Here is a 17,965-nt window from a genome sequence, read left to right as displayed (position 1 = left end):
TGGTGGAAGAATGCCACCAGGCTGCTACTGCCCAGCCTAGACAAGTCATACAGCGCCCACTGCCTGGCCCATTGCCACTGCCTCCTGGCCCATTCTGCAGTCACTCCATTAGCTACCTATCAGCTCCCGTGATCAGTTCAAGGTATTGGTTATCACATACAAAGCTCTTCACAGACTTGACCCAGCATACTTACAAGACCATCTCCCTCTCTATGTTCCTCCACGGCAGCTTTGCTCATCTGAACAGGGTCTTCTACAGGTGCTACCCTGCACATGGGTGAAATCAGCAGCAGCTTGCACACAGGCTTTCTCTGTGTTGCCCCTACCCTATGGAACGGCCTGCCTGAGGAGGTCAGGAGAGTCCCCAAACGATGCAAAACCAAATTATTCAAAAAGGCATTTGTACTATAGAGAGGGGCTCTCAGATGCTTCGCTAATGAGTTAAGGACCATAGACTTCACCACTATGTTGCCTTACGTACTACCTGTTGTCTTAAATATGTACTCCTATGAGCTACTTGTGCTTCATGTGGTCTAATGTCATCCCTAGAATTGCTTATGTGCTGTTTCAACATTTCTTCAACGCTGTATGGATTCCTACTAATGCTATGTCTTTGTAAATTGGGTTTATTTAGTCTAAGGCATTGTTTATGGAAATGTCCTTGAAACTGACTGTGCTAATCTCACACTGTGTAATCCGCCTTGAGTCTCAGTGAGAAGGGCAGACTATAAATGACATAAATAAAATAAACAAGTTGCTCAGCTTCTACTACCTAATGGCCCAGTCTCACCATTGCCCTTTATGACTGATAGTATCCAACCAGGTTGGGCTGGTCAAATGATCTGGGAGGTAATAAGCACCTCTTTGTGGGAGGGTATAGTTCCAATCACTTTGAAAGAAGTAGTGGTGAGGTCCTTCCTGAAGAAGGCTTCCCTGACACAAATGGTAGCTAAATAGCTACCACTTGACAGTCAACATTCCATCTTAAGTGATTGCATAACTTCAGCTGGTCTTGGAGGAGATGGATTCTCTAGATTCAGCTATGGGAATGGAATAGGAATGCCACTGATCACCCAAACTGACAATCCTTGCTGGGAAAGTGATGGAGAGGTGCATCCCCATTTACTCTCCTGGACTTCTTGGAGGCTTTGATACCTTTGACCATGGAGTCCTTGTGGAGAGGCTGGCTGGGCTGAGTTTCTGGTGGAATGGTGCTTTGGTGGTTAAGGTCTTACTGGGCTATCAGCTTTCTATAATGTGGTTGTGGTGGACTTCTACTTAGCTGCATGACATTTAGGGAGTCCCAGAGGAGTCTGTCCCATTCCTCATGCTCTTTAACATCTACATAAAAACAGCTGGAAGAGATTGTTGGAGGATCTGGAGTATTTTGTTTTACTCTGTGATCCCCGGTCTAAATTAGGGGCCTATGGCTGCTAGTCACACTTGGGGCGGGGGGGGGGGAATGCTCAGTTCAAAAATCTCCAACCATCACAACTAAGTTGGCCTGCAGTGTGCAGCAGCAAAAGGGAAAATTCAATGATCGGGAATCATTAAGGAAGAGAAATTAAACAACTGATGTGACTGTGCCTCGTATTGACCTATGGTGTGGCACACTGTTTGAAATCATTGTCCTGTTTCAAAAAACACTGTAAAAATCAGAAAACAAACCAACAAAACAGGCAGGGGTGAAACACCTTTCTCTCAAGGAAAGGCAAATACCTATGGGTATGGTATGAGAGAGCGGGTAGAACAATGTTTCGTCCTTTTTCATAATGCCAGACCTCACAATCACCCAATGAAACTGATCATTAGCAGCTTCAGAATGGACAAAACAAAGTAACATGTATCTTACACATCGTTAATTTATGGAATTAACTTCTATGAGATATATTGATGGCTCCTAGCTTAGGTGGCTTTTCAAAAAAGGTCTAGAAAGATTCACGGAAGAAAAATCTATCCGCATGATAACTATTAATCATGAAAACTAAATGGATCTCCCATGTTTAGAGGTATTCTGCCTCTGAATACCAGAAGGTGAGAATAAACAATAAGAGAAGGATGTTGTTTCATGCCCTGATTATGGACTTCTTTGTAACAGCTGGCTGCCCATTACTGGAAACAGGATGCTCAAATAGAGATTTGGTCTGATCCAAAAAGCATCTTCTTATGTGCTCGTTGTGTTCAAGAAAAAACAGTGTCATTTGTGTTCCCTTGTATCTCCTGGACATCTCTTGCCCCATGCCACACTGAAATTTGAATGGTGCTTTACAGTGCCATCCTAAGCAGAAGTACACCCTTCTAAGCCCATTGGATTCAATGAACTTGGAAGAATGATTTCCAATGGAAAAATGGAGGAGAAGAGAATGATGTAAGGCACTTTGATTTTCAATGGGAAATCAGAGTGCCTTACATCATTCTCTTCTCCTCCATTTTTTCATCACAACAACCCTGTGAGGTAGGTTAGGCTGAGAGTTTGTAACTGGCCCAAGGTTACCCACTGAGCTTCCATGGGCGAGTAGGGAATTCAAGCTGGGTCACCCAGATCTTAGTCCATCATTCTAGCTATTACACCATACCACAATGGTTTATGATTGAATTGTTAATCTAAACTGATGATGATGATACAGCTGAATTATTGTATTTGATATTTCAGAATGTTACCTCCTCACTATCTTAAAATGGACATCCAAATCAAGGGATGTGTTTTCAGATATTGGTCCTTAAGAAGCAAGGCTCAATTTGAAACAGTACCTGCCTCCCAATCAAGTGCTCAGTACCCCCATTCTGTAGTCCAGGACATGGGGAAAACATCCTGCTTTGGCTTGATTTGGCTCAGTCATAATATTTGGTTACATTCTTATGAAAATTCTCCTTAGAAAGCCATTGGCTGACTGACGTTAATGTGAATTTTTCCCACTGACTTCACAAAGGATGAGTATCTTTCTCACTGGGCTGTGTAGCCAACAGTCAGTTCCAAGGCTGAATCAGACGACACTGGGAAGAGGCTGAAGGTGACAGAGAGCTGGAAAGATATATGAAGAAAGAATAAGGCTACACTCCTCAAAACGATGACATCTTGAGAAATTTCACTGGTATCAGTGAGAATGAGCCAAAGAAACAAAGCTGAGGATTGCAACTTAAGCATGAAATAAACTTATCTCAAGGGAAAGGCAAACAAGAAGACATGCTTCACTGTTTACTGACTCCGAACTAAGTGTAAGAGTTTAGTCCATTTGAAACCAAAAAGCACTGCTCTCGAAAATATATGAAAAATCTGTCTATGGCGTTAGGTCTGCAATGGCAAGTTAAACCAAAACACTTTTCAGCTCACATCCTTCTTGTCAGTAGTGAGCAGGAAGCCGATCATTTCATGAGCTGATGGGATGCATCCAAGCATATTTAGATATGTCTGATTTGCACAGTAACACTGTTTTCTCACTCCGTTAGACTGCTGCCTCACAGCAACTGCCCAATCACCACTGTTCTTCTGCCAGTTCTGGTAACCACTTCTCAAACAGATGCCAGTGACTGCTCAGATACAAAAAGGAAGCAATGCAATCTATCCAGTACCGGTCAGGTAAAGGATGTGTCCAACTACACAGAAGCAGAGAGAGTACAAACTGCAAATTATTCCAAGTTCTACAACACAAGTGGTAAATTTAGTGATTGGAATGACCATGATCCAGAGGAATACCATTTCTGCTCCAATAAATGAAATGATTTTGTTTGGGGCTGGGCAAAAGCAGTTGAAAGATGCAAAGACCAAGCCACTACTGCACATGTGCAAAGCTGCTTGGCAAAGTTCCTATGCTTGGGACGAACTTCACCAGGGAACATCAAGGTGGTCTGATGAAGAGCTCACTTTGCATATAACTGTGGGAGTTTAAACTAAGTAAGTTTGCCTGGCAATTGTGTTCATGTCAAAGTTGGCAGCATGCCTAGTGATGTCCCATTCAGACAAGCAGATAATTGCATGATGTATTTGTCAAGTATTGAATATATATGGGTGAAACTGCACTTAGACTATCTGAAGGGAAATCCATGCTAGTCTACAGCTAATTCATATACCACAGCACCCGTACAACTGAGCATCTATTATAGCTATGCAACCCACCTGGAGGGCTTTATCACAACCCACATCTCAGTCTCACATTGAGAAATAGGTTATAGGAAGGCATTTACAAGACAGTGGCCTGATTTTCACTGTAGACTGCATCTCAGTCGTTCATTTTCAATATCTGGGCAGCATATTTAGAACAATTTTTTTTTCAAACTATGCTGCCAAATAACATATTATGAAGAATAAAGGAGAAAATATTATTTTGTCAGAGACGACTGTTACTTTGACAATGGATGCACCTGTGAGAATTCATCTTGATCTCTATTAGAAATGCATTCTAGAAGAAGCAAAACTTCCAGGTATAGCAGATAATCACTAGTTGTTAAGTAACTTTCCACGATCCATCTATAGGATGGGAATGATCCGCAAACCAATGCCACTGGAGAAGGAGCCGTCTGTATTATTTATTATGTTTTGAATTGATGGAGACGTTCTGATCAAAGCTACGAATTCTGACAAAGCAAAGTCCTTTTGTGATCCACTTTCTTTTTAATTAAATGCTGGAACTTCTTTAAGTTTCTAACATGGGACAGAACATACTTCCCTTCCCACCACAGTAAAATCAGAAGTGGGAGGGGTAGGTTTACAAGAAAACCAACACTGTAACTTGGACATCAGAGGACATTTAAAAATTCCCCAGGAATTTGCAATCTGGGGGGAGAAAAAAAGAAGGCCTCGTGGATATAATCAATGGAAATTAAGGGGGAAAGAAAATGGCACATGACCCCGAACCCCAGCTAAGACCAGCTTATGGGTTCTGGGGCCTCAGGACAGGTGTTGGAGTCAAGGCATAGACATGGGCATGAACAGGAAAAAAACCGAACATGGTGTTCGTTGTTCATTGCCATCCACTAACAATGAACAACAAACATTGACGAACATGATCCTGTTTACGAGCATGTTCATTGTTCGTGGGGGCCAGCAGGCTCTCCTCCAGCCATCAAGATCCCTACTGCACCACTCCCAGAAACCTGACCTGAGCAGGCACCAGGAAAGGTACCAATAATAAATAATAGCTTGGCCCCAGAGCCTCGCAGCTGCCCTGGAACCTGAAGGGGTAGATCCCTATCCCACCACACACAAAGAAAATTCAAGCTCCAATGCACTCACCCTGTCTCTCTAACAGCAGCTGTCTCTCCCTGAAAGCCAGAGCTGGGAGCCCCCCTCCCCGCTGGTCTTCTCTTGTAACAAACTTGGAGCTCCAGTCCACACTTGAAAGGAAGACCTGCCTATCAAGCTAAATTGGGCTTAGATTGGGGTTTCCAGGGCAACAGCAGGAGTTCAGACAGGGTTCAGACAATCCCTGCCTGAGTTGCCAAGGGAATTGATTGCAGGTGCCAGACTGTCTGGCTTGATGAACAGCAAGACGAACAGCAACCAAGGAGGCTTGCAATGACCACCTGTTTGTTTAGAATGGGGCCTCACAAACAGCTTGTTTGCGAACAGCAGATTGGGCTGTTCATGGGGTTTTTTTAGTTCGTATTGCTGTTCATGCCCATCTCTATGCAGAATGTAGACGGGATAAAAAAAGAAGGGGATGATAAGCTTATTTCCAGCTCCTCCTAGGAAGGTGCAAAGGTAAGATTCAGGGAAAGGGAGAGCATAAATGGCATCTCCAGTCCTGTCAAGTGGTGGGTCAAGGGGCCCCTTCTGGAGAAATCAGGAACCCCCCCTCCAAAAAACCCAACACAGAAAGTGAGAAGGCGGGGTGTCAATAGAGACCCAAGGAGGAAGGATCCACATTTCAATGGGAGAGTCAAATAGGTGTTCTCCCGATGAAATCAATGAAGCCAAGTGCTTTAGCACAAGTCACGTGGAAGTTCTGCACAGCCCTCCATTGCAACAAAGGGGATCTGTGCAAGAAAATTGTTTATTAATTTCTATACACCTGAAACAGAAGAATTTCCAGGATGATTTAGCTTGATTATTTGGGCTGGACTGGGCACATTTATATTCTTTTTTGTTGCTCTCAGTACCTTAAACAACAAATTTGTTTGCATGGTATCTCTCACATTAAGCAAGCAAATGTTATATGTAAGAGTTCTGAACATACAGGACAGTTGTTCAGCAGAATTTGAATTCAATGGCATCTTAGAGACCAACAAGATGTTCAGAGTGTAAGCTTTTGAAAGTTTGAGCTCCCTTCTTCGGGACAGTTAAATTGCTGCAGGCTACTGTCAAGGTTTGGTTACAGAGATCATATCACCCCTGAGCTGAAAAATTTGCACTGGCTACACACTTGTTTCCAGGCACAATTCAAAGTGCTGGTTCTTACCTTTAAGGCCCTAAATTGCTTGGGACCAGAGTACCTGCTGGTCCCAACCACTACAGTCATCTTCCAAGGCCCTTCAGGTGCCCTTTCTGAGATTAGGCAGGTTACAAGAAAAGAGAGGGCACCAAAACATTCTTACCAGGGAGACTCACTTGTCTCCTTATGTTGTCATCTTCCTTCTGTGGGTGAAGACTTTTTTGTTTCATTTGGTGTTCCCTCTTTTCTGTCCAATGTTTTAATTGTTGTTTTTTGTTTTTGTATGTACTTTTGCTCTGGTTTTAATTGTTTTAACTATGTGTTTTTGTTGTTTTTAATGAATTCTAGGATGTGATTTTATTTTGTATATTTTAATTTGTTAGCTGCCTTGTTGGGGGTCTAAATTTTGTAAAAAAAAAAAAAATTGGTTTAAAAAAAAATTCCCAACATTTTGTGATTGGCCCCAGCACCTCATGGTAGCCATGTCCACTACCTGTTTTCAAGATTCTCAAAACAACCACCAGTTCATCACACTGAAGACGTCTGGTCTAAAGAGGTATGGATAAACCTCTCTCTCTATATTTCTTGATATAGTGCAATAGAGTCAGTGTAAAACAGAACTGTAAAATTTATATTGTAGAAACGGGCACTCAACCTCCAGTATCAGGAGCAAAATCCACGAGCTGTCAGTAATGTTAGGTTGCTGAGTCACAGGGCTTTTTTCAGCGGGAACGCGGTGGAATGGAGTTCCAGAACCTCTTGAAAATAGTCACATGGCCGGTGGCCCCGCCCCCTGATCTCCAGACAGAGGGGAGTTTAGATTGCCCTCCGCACCATGGCGCAGAAGGCAATCTAAACTCCCTTCTGTCTGGAGATCAGGGGGTGGGGCCACCGGCCATGTGACTATTTTCTCCAAGGGCAACCCACTGAGTTCCACCACCTCTTTTTCCAGAAAAAAAGCCCTGCTGAGTCATATTGATGGAAAACTGCTATAAAGCTGCTTGTAGTCTTCAGTGGTGGCTTAGAAGTATTATGCCATAAAGCCTGGGAAATGCAGCAATTTACAGTGGGTGGGGAGGGGGGCATGAATCAGGATATAATTTGTTGTGTGTAACCTCCAATTATTCTGAAATATTTTGATAATTTATCATTGTGAAGGGAACATTTTAATTTATTTACTGTAATGTAACACATGTATTGCAGTTTTTCAGTCTTTTTATTTGTACATCTCAATACAAATATGATATGAATGGTAAAGTAAATGGTGGGGCAGGTTTCATTCCTCTATTATTAATACTATAGCTTTCAAGTGCCATTAGGGCTCAAGTTAGAAAATACATTGTTAGAGTAAGTCAGAACATTACTAAATCAATCATATTTTCTAATCTGTATATGAATATTTTATTGCTGGGCTAGTGTTATCTATTCCAATGAAAGAATTATAAATGTGACAAGTGCGCTTTTATTTAGCTGTGTCTTTGACATATACATTAACATCCAAAAATGGGAAGACGGAAGTCTGTTAAGTCTAAAAGTACGATTTCGTTGCTAATACTATTTATATGCTTATGCCCTCCTTTATGAATTTTTGTTTGTTTGTTTTTTAAACTTTGCATTTTTGGACTCCAGGCAAAATACCATGTCTACTTTCGCCCAAAGAAAAAGTGCTGGCACTCCTGCCCCCAGCTGATCCATACTGTAAGACACTGTTACACTCTGAAGACTTAAGGGCATGTATGTTTTCTTAAGAGGGAGAGGCAATTTCTGCAGATATCCCCCTCCCACTGCAGGCCTCCTCTGTGCTGATTCCCACCCCCTAAATAAAATTCAGGGACTTTGGAGAGAATCAGCAGAAATTGCTGTGCCTTTTATAGAACAGTTAAAGGCACTGAAGTTTTCTTAATTGTGCCACTGATTACAGACCAATGTCTGTAGAATGTGTCTCTGAAGCCTTGACTGCCCATACCAGTCACTTCTAGGCAACGACGAAAATCAGATCAAGGCTTTGCAGGAATTCTTATATTCAGAACTTGTCTCTGTTTTAAAAAAATGATGTCCAAGATAGTCACAACTGAAAATTCCTCTAAAGATGAGGTGAAGGAAGCTGTTGTTTGAAAAAATGTGGAGCTGAATCTGTACCAGACCTTTCAAGGTTTTTTAGTACGTAATGTCAGCGCCTGTTAGCACTAACTGGATGAAGCATATGATTCTCTCCACTAACATTTGGACAAAAGAAAAACATTTAGACATGTTTTGTGACTTCCATGAGTGAATAAACCAGAAAATAGAATTAAGGCATCTTCATCAAACAAAATATCTGCTGAAATTCAAATACATATGCATGGAACATACCATGCCATCCTAAACCGAGTCACGCCCTTCTAGATCCATTAAAGTCTTGGAAGGGTGTAACTTTGCTTAAGATGGCACTGATAGTGTGTGAAATTGTTGTACAAACTGACTTTTTTTTTTTGAAAAAAATTAAAAATGAGCAGATATTAAAATTTAAGTTTTGCTACAGAACCCCCTTCATGTGTTCAGGCAAAAGGTATGAAGCCCTAATCACTGACTTGGTGCCCGGATTGAGCAGAAAGGTGGAATATAAACTCTGTAAATAAATAAGCATAGGGTGCATTGGAGTGTCGTTATCACAGACTGTACAGCCCGGCCTTGATGAAATGCAGCTGCAGATTAAAGGCCCTAATATTGCAAACAATGATACTTAATAATCATGCCACTGTAGCTCTGAATACCGATCAATAGAGTTACCCATATCCTGTAGCGCAGTTGCTGTAAGACAAGCCTGTAAATGTCTGCAAGATCAGGCTCTAGATTATGAAAACTAGCCTTCATAACTATTGACAAAGTGTTCCATTCTGGTAACATTTTGCCAAGCAAGCTAGCCTGAGGCAGCATTTATATAACCAAGGGAGATGGTTGATATCCTGCATTTCATTTTGGGATTATGTTGCAGCATGCCCAATTACAGAAAGACACTGTACTTCTCCAGTGTCCCTCCATATGAGGGTCATTCTATATTTGAACAAATCTCAGTTGCTATCCTACCTCTAGACATTATGTAGCCAACTAGTTTTCAAACTGTGTTCCAGGGAACCGTAGGTAGGGAAGCTTATTAGAAGTTCTCAATGAGAATGCAACACACGCTTCTATGATACGTAACTTTTTCCTTGTTACCTTGATTTAAGTTGTGACGTTACTGCAAGGCAGAGGGTGAGATATAAGCCAGTGCATGGAGGGCAAAGCAGAAAACCAACAGGTCTAGTGCCTTCCACGAACCAAGTATATACTGTAAGTAATGCCCTCCCTCAGATCCTATTCAGAGTGCAAAAGTTCTGTGGCAGATGTTCAAGAGTTCTTTGGCAAATGAACCAATGGCGAAGGTATTCCTTAAAAGTAGAATGTTTGGATCCAGTCTAAACTGGCAATTTCCACTCATTCTCTCTCCCTGCTGCTGAGTTGCTGACCCCTCTCGTGTCATTCCTCATGGTCCCCCATCCCTCAGGAGCAGTGTGTTTGTGGTGATCTGTGAGGTGCAGAAGGTGGAAAGGCAAGAAGTTTCAGCTGACAGAAAATTTCTAATCAGGATCCAACCTGGCCTTGATCATTAAGGATATCCCCCACCCCCGCCATCCATAACTACCTGCTAGGGTTGCCAGACTCCAGGTGGTGGCTGGAGGTCTCCTGGAATTACAACTGATCTCCAGGTGACAGAGATCAGTTCCCCTGGAGAAAACGGCTGCCTTGAATGGTGGACTCTATGGCATTATAACCAGCTGAAGTCCCTCCCCTCCCCAAACCCAACGCTCTCCAGGCTCCAGCCCCCAAATCTCCAGGAATTTCCCAGCCAGGAGCTGGCAACCCTACTACCTGCAAATAGAGGCAAAGTTTAGTACAATCATTATTCAGAGGGACATGGATTGGATGAACATTCAATTTCTTTCTATATTTGCAAGGCCTTCAACTGTGTCCCCCAAACCCTTTACTCAGAATACCAGCCTTGTGCAGTATCGTGAAGCTTGTGCCTGCATTGCAAGTTTCCCTGCTCTTATCCTAAAAATGGTTACTCATTCATGGTCACACATTCAAGTGTGCATAAGCACGTTCAGCATCCTCCAAGCTAGAGATACTTTATAACAAAGGGTTCACCAACTAGCCAACATAACTGCAAGAAGCTGCTGCAGTTCTCAGGTCTTTTTTCCTGCTTTGTTTTATTTACTTAAACTGTACACAAATGTAAAATACTCTGACAGCAAACCTAAGTGAAATTTGTTTGGTATTTAAATTATTATGGAACAGATTCTACAAGGGACTTTATTAAATAAACAACAATTGGGTTTTCTTTTTTAAAAAAAAAAACTACGCACATCTTGCAATGCCTGGTATGTATGATGGTATAGAAAAGACACTGACCCAAACACAATGGAATCCATTTGTACCCTGAAAACACAAATTGGTAGGCCTCACAAGAGATTGTTATCATTACATGATATATAGATATATGATGGCCTTGCCACCTGAAAAAAATTACAATTAATATGTTGGCCTCTTTGGTTCCAAAATGTTATGTATAATACATTTCACTGTATTCATTTTTTTTCTTGTTGCTATAAAAATAACCTTTTTTTTCAAATGGCAGTTTCTTTTGACTAAGTCATGCAACTACATCAGTGCAAACATGAAAAGCAATCATTCGCTTTTAAAAAAAGAAGCAAAAGATTTAATTTCAAGTATAAAAAAAATATAAAAAATCATCTCATTTTCAGTCCAGTTTTCATCTAGTATGGGTCAACACTTTAAATTGCATAGCTCATGCGGCACTTGTTTAGAACCTAGAGATAGTGAGCAAAGAGAAGTGCACAGTCAAGTGCCAACCGTTCAAGGCATTGGAATCGGCAAGTGCTATATAACGTGCATTCAAGCAGTTTGCGAGTGCTATGCTGTAGCAGTGGGTTTGGAGCTCTGCAACCATCCCCAGTACCATCCAGGAAGGAAACTGGAATATAAACTCCTTGGTCTGACTCTCACGCTTTCTCTCTTTCTCTTCCCCAGGATTTGTTAAAACGTTCCTTGCCTGTTACAAAATGTGCTGCATTTTCTCTCCCCAGAAATGTATCCATCATGTGACTGTAATTCCTCTTAAGGGTTCATGGGTTGATGTGTCATATCACAGGTTTTTCCCTGTCCTCCTCCCTGATTGTCCCAAACATGCTCTTGCTAAATCCCCTGCAGCGGAACACAAATTGCAACTTTCAGTGTTGCCATTGTTCTGAGAAACATGAAGATGGGAAATAGGAATGGCGAACAAAAAAAGGTGCGGGGAGAAGGATGGATCGACCCCTTTTTTGGATCACACAGCAAGGAAAGCAAGTCAATGTGGGTGGGGTGGGAGAATCTAGTGGTGTGCTGAAACATGAAATCACATGGATTCATCATTCAGAGGAACAATGCCACTGTTATCATGTACCTGTTTAGATATATATACTTCTTTCTTCTCCTCTCTCTGTGGTTTTATCAGTATTCTACATTGGAAGTGCTATAGGCCATTTGTGATTCTGTAAAAAAAATATTCTTTAACCTCAGTAAGAAGGGCTTGCCTTGTTTAAGGAGGCAGCCTGAAACTTCCTTTTTAGACCTTAGAGGTGACAGTGGTCATTTGTATGTTTGGTCACTTAAATAGCTGAACATGACAATATATTATTTTTTTACTTGCACTTCCCAATGGTTCCCTCCCAGACACAGCTGGTTGATAGAAGAAACAATGAATGGCTCATTCACTTTTTTATCACTGGCAGACATGACTACCTTCCTGTGAGCACCTTCCCTCCTCTGCCAAGCTGTTTTGTGTGTGTGCAGGGATGTGCCTGTGTCCTTGGGGGTGTGGGTGGGACTAAGGTACTTCATAGCATTTGTTTATAAGTGGTAGCGCATTTTCAGGTCCAAGACCCACAAACTGTCACTGTCCTGACAACAGATGAAATGATAATATATCTTTGTCATTGCTAATGCGGCTGTGGCTGCAGTGACTTGAACATCCATGCCTGGAAGGAAGAAACACAGCAAAACACCCTCCCAGTTTCATTCACTGTGAGAACATACTCTCCTCCCCCCCCATTCCCTCCCCTTTCAGAGCACCCTCCAACTCAGGCACAACCACATTCTTCCACAATCATATTAGGAACGTCCCTCTTCACGATGTTGTATTCATCGTCAAAGTACAGCATGGACATTGAGCTAAGTTTGGTTGGGATGCAGCAGGAGTTCACGGCGTTTGGGTTCAGCTTTCGTATGCGGTACTGATTCACTACTGCAGTGTGAAAAGAGGACGCTGATCCTGGGATGCCAGCCAAATAGTTTGGGCAGTTCCCTTCACAGTAATTCCCATAGTAACCCAATGGTGCTATGATCCAGTCATTCCACCCAATGTGTCTGAAGTCAATGTAAAACTGTTGCCTGCAACATAAATCGGTCCTGCCATCACATTCCAGGCCCCTTTTCCGGATTCTATGTTTGTTGTCAGCCAACCGGGCTTGCACGACGACAAAAGGCCGGTGAGATTCATCCTCGTGTTCCACATAAACTGGCAGCACTGAAAACTCTTCACAACCTTCACACTGAATGTCCAAGTTCAGTCTCCTTTCTCCTTTCTCAAACAGAGCCTGGATTGCTTCTGTCATGGGAAATGTATGCCAACCACTTTTTTTGAGATCCACTTTCTTTTCAACCACATTCCACTTGTCAGTAGTGTCCAAGTCTTGGAAATACACTTTGACTCGAACTTTTCGCCGGCTGCCTTTCTCCAAGACATACGGAAGCAGCTTCAAGTAAAGCCACAGGCTGGCCTGAACGACAAACAAGTTCTGATTCCCTTCATTGGAGATGAAGAAATGGAGGCGCACTCTGGAGGAGGCCAGGTCATCTAGGATATAAGGAGTAAAAAAACACAATGCTGTTAAGTCCAAAAGAAGTTCTTATATCATTCAGGAAATGTCTACAGCAAATTACAATGCTAAAAATAACATCCAGAAATGACCGAAGCAGATGCAGTCATCAACTAGAAGTGACAAAGCAGGCGAGGGGGTCTTAGAAATACATTACCAAGAGAGTTCCAGAGACAAACTCATCATGCTATAGGTGAAAATGCCAGATCCTTAGAAATCAATATACAAGAAGCAATTAAAGTCAGATGGCTTGAAAGCCATGAAAGGAACCCTGTGAGCACCTGGGGAAGTGTTAATTAGTTTTTTTAAAAAACTGTTGGCCTGGCAAAGGCAGCCTTCATGTATAATTTTCCCAGAAAGCAGGGATTGTTCACAATCAAGGAACATTTCACTGAGAAAGGATTTGGTTACAATTTGGATGTTCTGTAATCTCATCCAGCAGCCCCATGATTCTTGGAAAAAACAGGCACAGTTTCCATTACAGCAGTAAACTTCTATCTCAGTTGTACCACTTCTGGCTACAGCTGGGGATAGGGGGGTACAAAGCTGAATTCTTCATATTGAACAATCCCTGCATATAGAAAACCTGGTGTTGGTTTTGTAAATGCTGCAGCCCTTTCTCCTATTTTGTAGACAGAATGTAGCTTCTCATGGTATGGTTTTTAGGGTGGGAGAATGGAGCAGGGGCACAGAATTTTTATCAACCTCTTCTCCTTGACATGGTTTCCTACTCTGGTCTCCCCCTTAAAATCACCCAATGGCTGCTTTCTGTTTGAAAGAAAGTTGATCCAAAAAAATCACAAAACTACTCATACATTGTGATTTCACTTGGAGAATTAAGCCTAAAGCTGCTCCTCAGAGCTTGCACAGATACCAGGCAGTAAGTTCTATGAACTCAGTTGGACTTGCTTTCAAGAAAGCATGCATAGATTCAACCTGATTTTTTTTTGTTCATTCAATATATTTCACTCAATTTGTTTCGTAAAATTGAGCTCAAATTTATTTAACAGCTGTGCTGGCCTTCCTAACCTTGGTGAAAAGAATCTGGAATCAGCACCTCAGTGCCTCTGTATGCCATATTAATCTAATACATTGTTGCATGAATATCTACACTGTTCCCTAGAGCTACCTACCAGAAGTCAAGGCATAAACCTACATGCTAGGTGGAAACTTATAAATAAGGTAAGCAGGTAAAGATGCAACATATATAATTATCAGTGATAGAGGTATAAAAAGATAACAAGTACATTGAAGAGAAAAAGAGAACCAAATTATCTAAGAGGTTGGTCCATCTTCCATCACATTGAGCCAGTCCATCCATCCACCTCTTCTTTGCCCCAGATGTATCTTTTATAATGGTTTTCTACACCTGCTGTACTACTAAGGAACCCTTAAGGGACCATCTTCCATGGACTCTCAGTTTATCTCTATGATTCAAGCCTATAGCTACAAGGTGCACAGTACATGTGGGACCCTGGCCAGTTAGGCCTCACCATTCATGTAAGCTAAGAATACAGTTTATATAGCACTCCCAATCTTTGTCTGTGGCTGCACACTGTAGGGGGAAATTAGTGAGTTGGCTGTCAGTCTTTCCAATGCTACTGAAGAATCCTTGATTAGCTTCCAAAAATCCCCAGAATTCCCTGTAAGTTTGAAATCTAGAAGACAGGGCACTCTCCAGCACCAGATATAAAATGAGAATCCACTATGGCTAAGCTCCTGAAAATCTAGGCAATGTGGATAAAGCATGCTAATCGTGCTGGATGATGGCCATTGTTGCTATTTTAGATAAAAATAGGTGAAAAGTAGAAGTCTAAAATCAGACAAAGGAAGATGCAAGCGCTAAGCAAGATGAAAGGATAGTTATTTTCAGATCTATCAAGGATGTGTGGAAGGATTTAATGCTATAAAGAACAGAAGAGCTCTGTAAAAGTATTAAGGGATGCAAGGCCAGGAATGCACACCTCTTGGGTTGTACAATGATCTCAGTGGGACTTAACTTCCAAGCAAACACCTATTGGCCCAGTCTGGAAATGCTAGTTTGAGTACTTATGAATGAATGAATGCAACAGAGCAAATTGTCTACAATAATACCCAGGACAAAGGAAAGGTGGATGGGCTCTGTACTGATTCACTACTGAATGCATGCACTGGTTGAGTGGACATGTAGATGGAAGGATATAGGATAAATAAATGGAAAGCAATCCAAATAGGTATGGGCCAAGGAAAGCAGGATGCAAATAAAAGACAGATAACTGAGTGAAGAAAATAGATGGGATAACCAAGTGGGCAGTGTGTATCTGTAACAGATCATTGTTTATGTTAGCTACAGGGATACATGGGGAAGACAGGCGTATGCAGTGAAGAATATGGGTGGTAAGAACAAATAGAAGATTGAATGAGTGAGAAGGAAACAGAGATGAGAAGGATGGAGATGGAAAGATAAAAACATAAATGTGCAAGGCATAATACGCAAAACTGAGCCAGGTGCAAAGGGAGCATAGAAGCGAATGATCTGATGGGTCCTTTGGTGGGTGAGTCAGGCAGATGCATGCAGAAAATACAGGAATAAAATACTGAGTGATCAGTTAGGGGTGGGAAGCTGGAGAAGTCTGTAGGTTCACTGGCAAGTGGGAAGTGAGAAGCAGATAAATAGGTAGATTCGAAGGCATGAGAACTGGAGATAGTGACAATATATGCACACAAAGAGTCCAGCAGAAGTGAACCATGCCGAAGTGTATATCCAGGGGAAGGGAAGGATGCATGAAGGGATCTGATCTTCAGGGATGGAGCTGGTGCAATAGAGGGGCTGATGGATGGGATGGACCTAGGCTGCCTGACTGGTCTTGGTAGATGCTGGTCCCCAAGACAGGATTGATAGACAAATCAGGATAGCTGACAAATCAATGGAGCGAGAATTTGGATGAGAGACCCCCAAAAAGAACAGATTGGCAGGTAATGGAATTGCGGGACAGATGGAGGAGAATGAGAGATTTGGGATAGGACAGAAGAGGAGATCTGATATGACAGGAGAGATAAGGCTACCAACCAATTGAAAACAGCAGATCTGGAAGAGAAAGGCATTACTGGAAAGGCAGGTGCGGGGCATAGGTCCAGGTGAGAGCATGCAGCCCGAAGAGGTGAGCACAGGTTTGCCAGACGGGAGCAGCGGTGGGGTGGAAAGGTGGGTGCTGAAGGCATACAGACCGAGAGGGGCAGATGATGGGCGTTCAGGGCAGGGGATCAAAGCGGGGCGGCCCACCTGTCTCGGCGAAGCTGATGATCTCGGAGGTCTGCTCGTGAGCCGGGGGCCCGGCGCTGGCCTGCCCGTCCAGGCTGGGGATCTCGACGCGGCCGTCGTCGCGCACCTTGCCGGCATGCAGCTTGCGCAGCGCCGTGACCATGGCCGCCTTGGGCACGGCGTGGGTGATGTTGGGCCGGTCGCGCATCTGCAGGCGGCTCAGGATGTGCCTCTTGACGGCCTGCAAGAAATCGCCGTCCACCGTGCCAGGCTCCTCGGGGGGCCTCCGGAAGCCGCACGAGGTGCAAGTGTCCTGGGGGGCGGCTCCGGGAGGGGTTGGCGAGCCTCCGGCGCCCGGCACCGGCCAGCAAGCCGCTGCCAGCAGCAGTAGCAGCGGCAGAGCAGCCAGGGCCCCCCTCCGAGCCGCCCCGTCCATGCCTATCTCCAGGCAGTTCTGCTGCTCCGGGGCTGGGATCCGGGGCGCGCGGAGCTCCAGGGGAAGACTGAGCGCCAGGAGGGGGGCGCCAGCAGAGGGGGGGCGCTATGTTGGGGGCGCCGCCGGCTGGATCTGGCCGGGGGGGGGGGGACGATCTTCGCGGGCCGGCAGAGGCACGTTGGGAGTCGAGCGGAGAGGAGGAGGGGGCGATCGGAGAGCCGCTTCCCAAGGCAGCCTCGCTCAGTCACTTGCTGGCGGGCATGTCCGAGGCCGGCAGCTCCTGCTTCATGGCTTCAGTGGTTCGCCTCCAGCCAGACAGCGTCCAGCCAAAACCGGGCGGGGAGGGGGGGGGGGCGACGGGCGATCTTTTTAGTCCAGAGTCATCGGGGGGAAAGGGGAGGGGGCAGGTGATCAGCCGGGCAGACAGGAGTCAATCCAATTTGGGGCCTCTGGCAGCGGACACTCCGGTCAAAGATGCTGCTCTAGCCTTCCCCACAAGAAGTTTCAAGAGAGCCAGGCAAAAGCCAACCCGCCCCCGCGGCCCCTCGATCCGCTCGGCAGCCCCGCTCTTCAGCGCGGCGGGCGGGCGCGCTCTCCCGTCGAGAGTCCGCAGCCTCCTGCGAAGCCAAGTTAACCTGGAGCTTCAAGCGGGGGGAGGGGAGCCCACTCAAGCCCACAAAGGCGGCAGCTCCCTTTCCCCCCACCGCTTCTCTCCTGGGGTCAAGTAGAGGCTACAGTCCAGCCGAGGGGGCCCTTTCCTGGGGGGTCCGCCGGTACACAGCTGCCCACATTGAAACAGGATTGGGAAATGGTGATGATGATGATGAAGAAGAAGAATATAGCCCCGGGATCCGCAGGGAGCGATTCCTCGGAAGCGCCTCCAAAGCGCAGCCGAAAGGTCCTGTTCCAAATCACTCACTTTACAGTCCTTCGCGTCCAATAATTTCGCCCTTGCGGCTAT

General features: G+C 44.1%; 1 protein-coding gene across 1 annotated transcript; it reads right to left on the bottom strand.

Moving 5' to 3' along the window:
* Positions 1 to 10,580: 10,580 nt before the first annotated feature.
* INHBB (inhibin subunit beta B) lies at positions 10,581 to 17,004 on the bottom strand. Its single transcript, XM_054971686.1, has 2 exons — positions 16,590 to 17,004; positions 10,581 to 13,305 (listed from the first exon to the last, which is right to left on the bottom strand). Exons 1-2 carry the CDS (start codon positions 17,002 to 17,004, stop codon positions 12,530 to 12,532), a joined length of 1,191 nt encoding a protein of 396 aa, XP_054827661.1. The 3' UTR covers positions 10,581 to 12,529.
* Positions 17,005 to 17,965: the final 961 nt, after the last annotated feature.

This window comes from Eublepharis macularius, chromosome 2 (assembly GCF_028583425.1).
Source record: "Eublepharis macularius isolate TG4126 chromosome 2, MPM_Emac_v1.0, whole genome shotgun sequence".
NCBI lineage: Eukaryota > Metazoa > Chordata > Lepidosauria > Squamata > Eublepharidae > Eublepharis > Eublepharis macularius.
Note: the sequence above shows the minus strand (reverse complement) of the source record. Positions and strands in the feature narration are given on the sequence as shown.

Coding starts and splice junctions, on each gene's coding strand:
- INHBB (XM_054971686.1), bottom strand. CDS start 17,004: ATGGACGGGGCGGCTCGGAGGGGGGCCCTGGCTGCTCTGCCGCTGCTA. Junction 13,306..16,589: donor CATCAGCTTCGCCGAGACAG/GTGGGCCGCCCC, acceptor CTTATATCCTAG/ATGACCTGGCCTCCTCCAGA.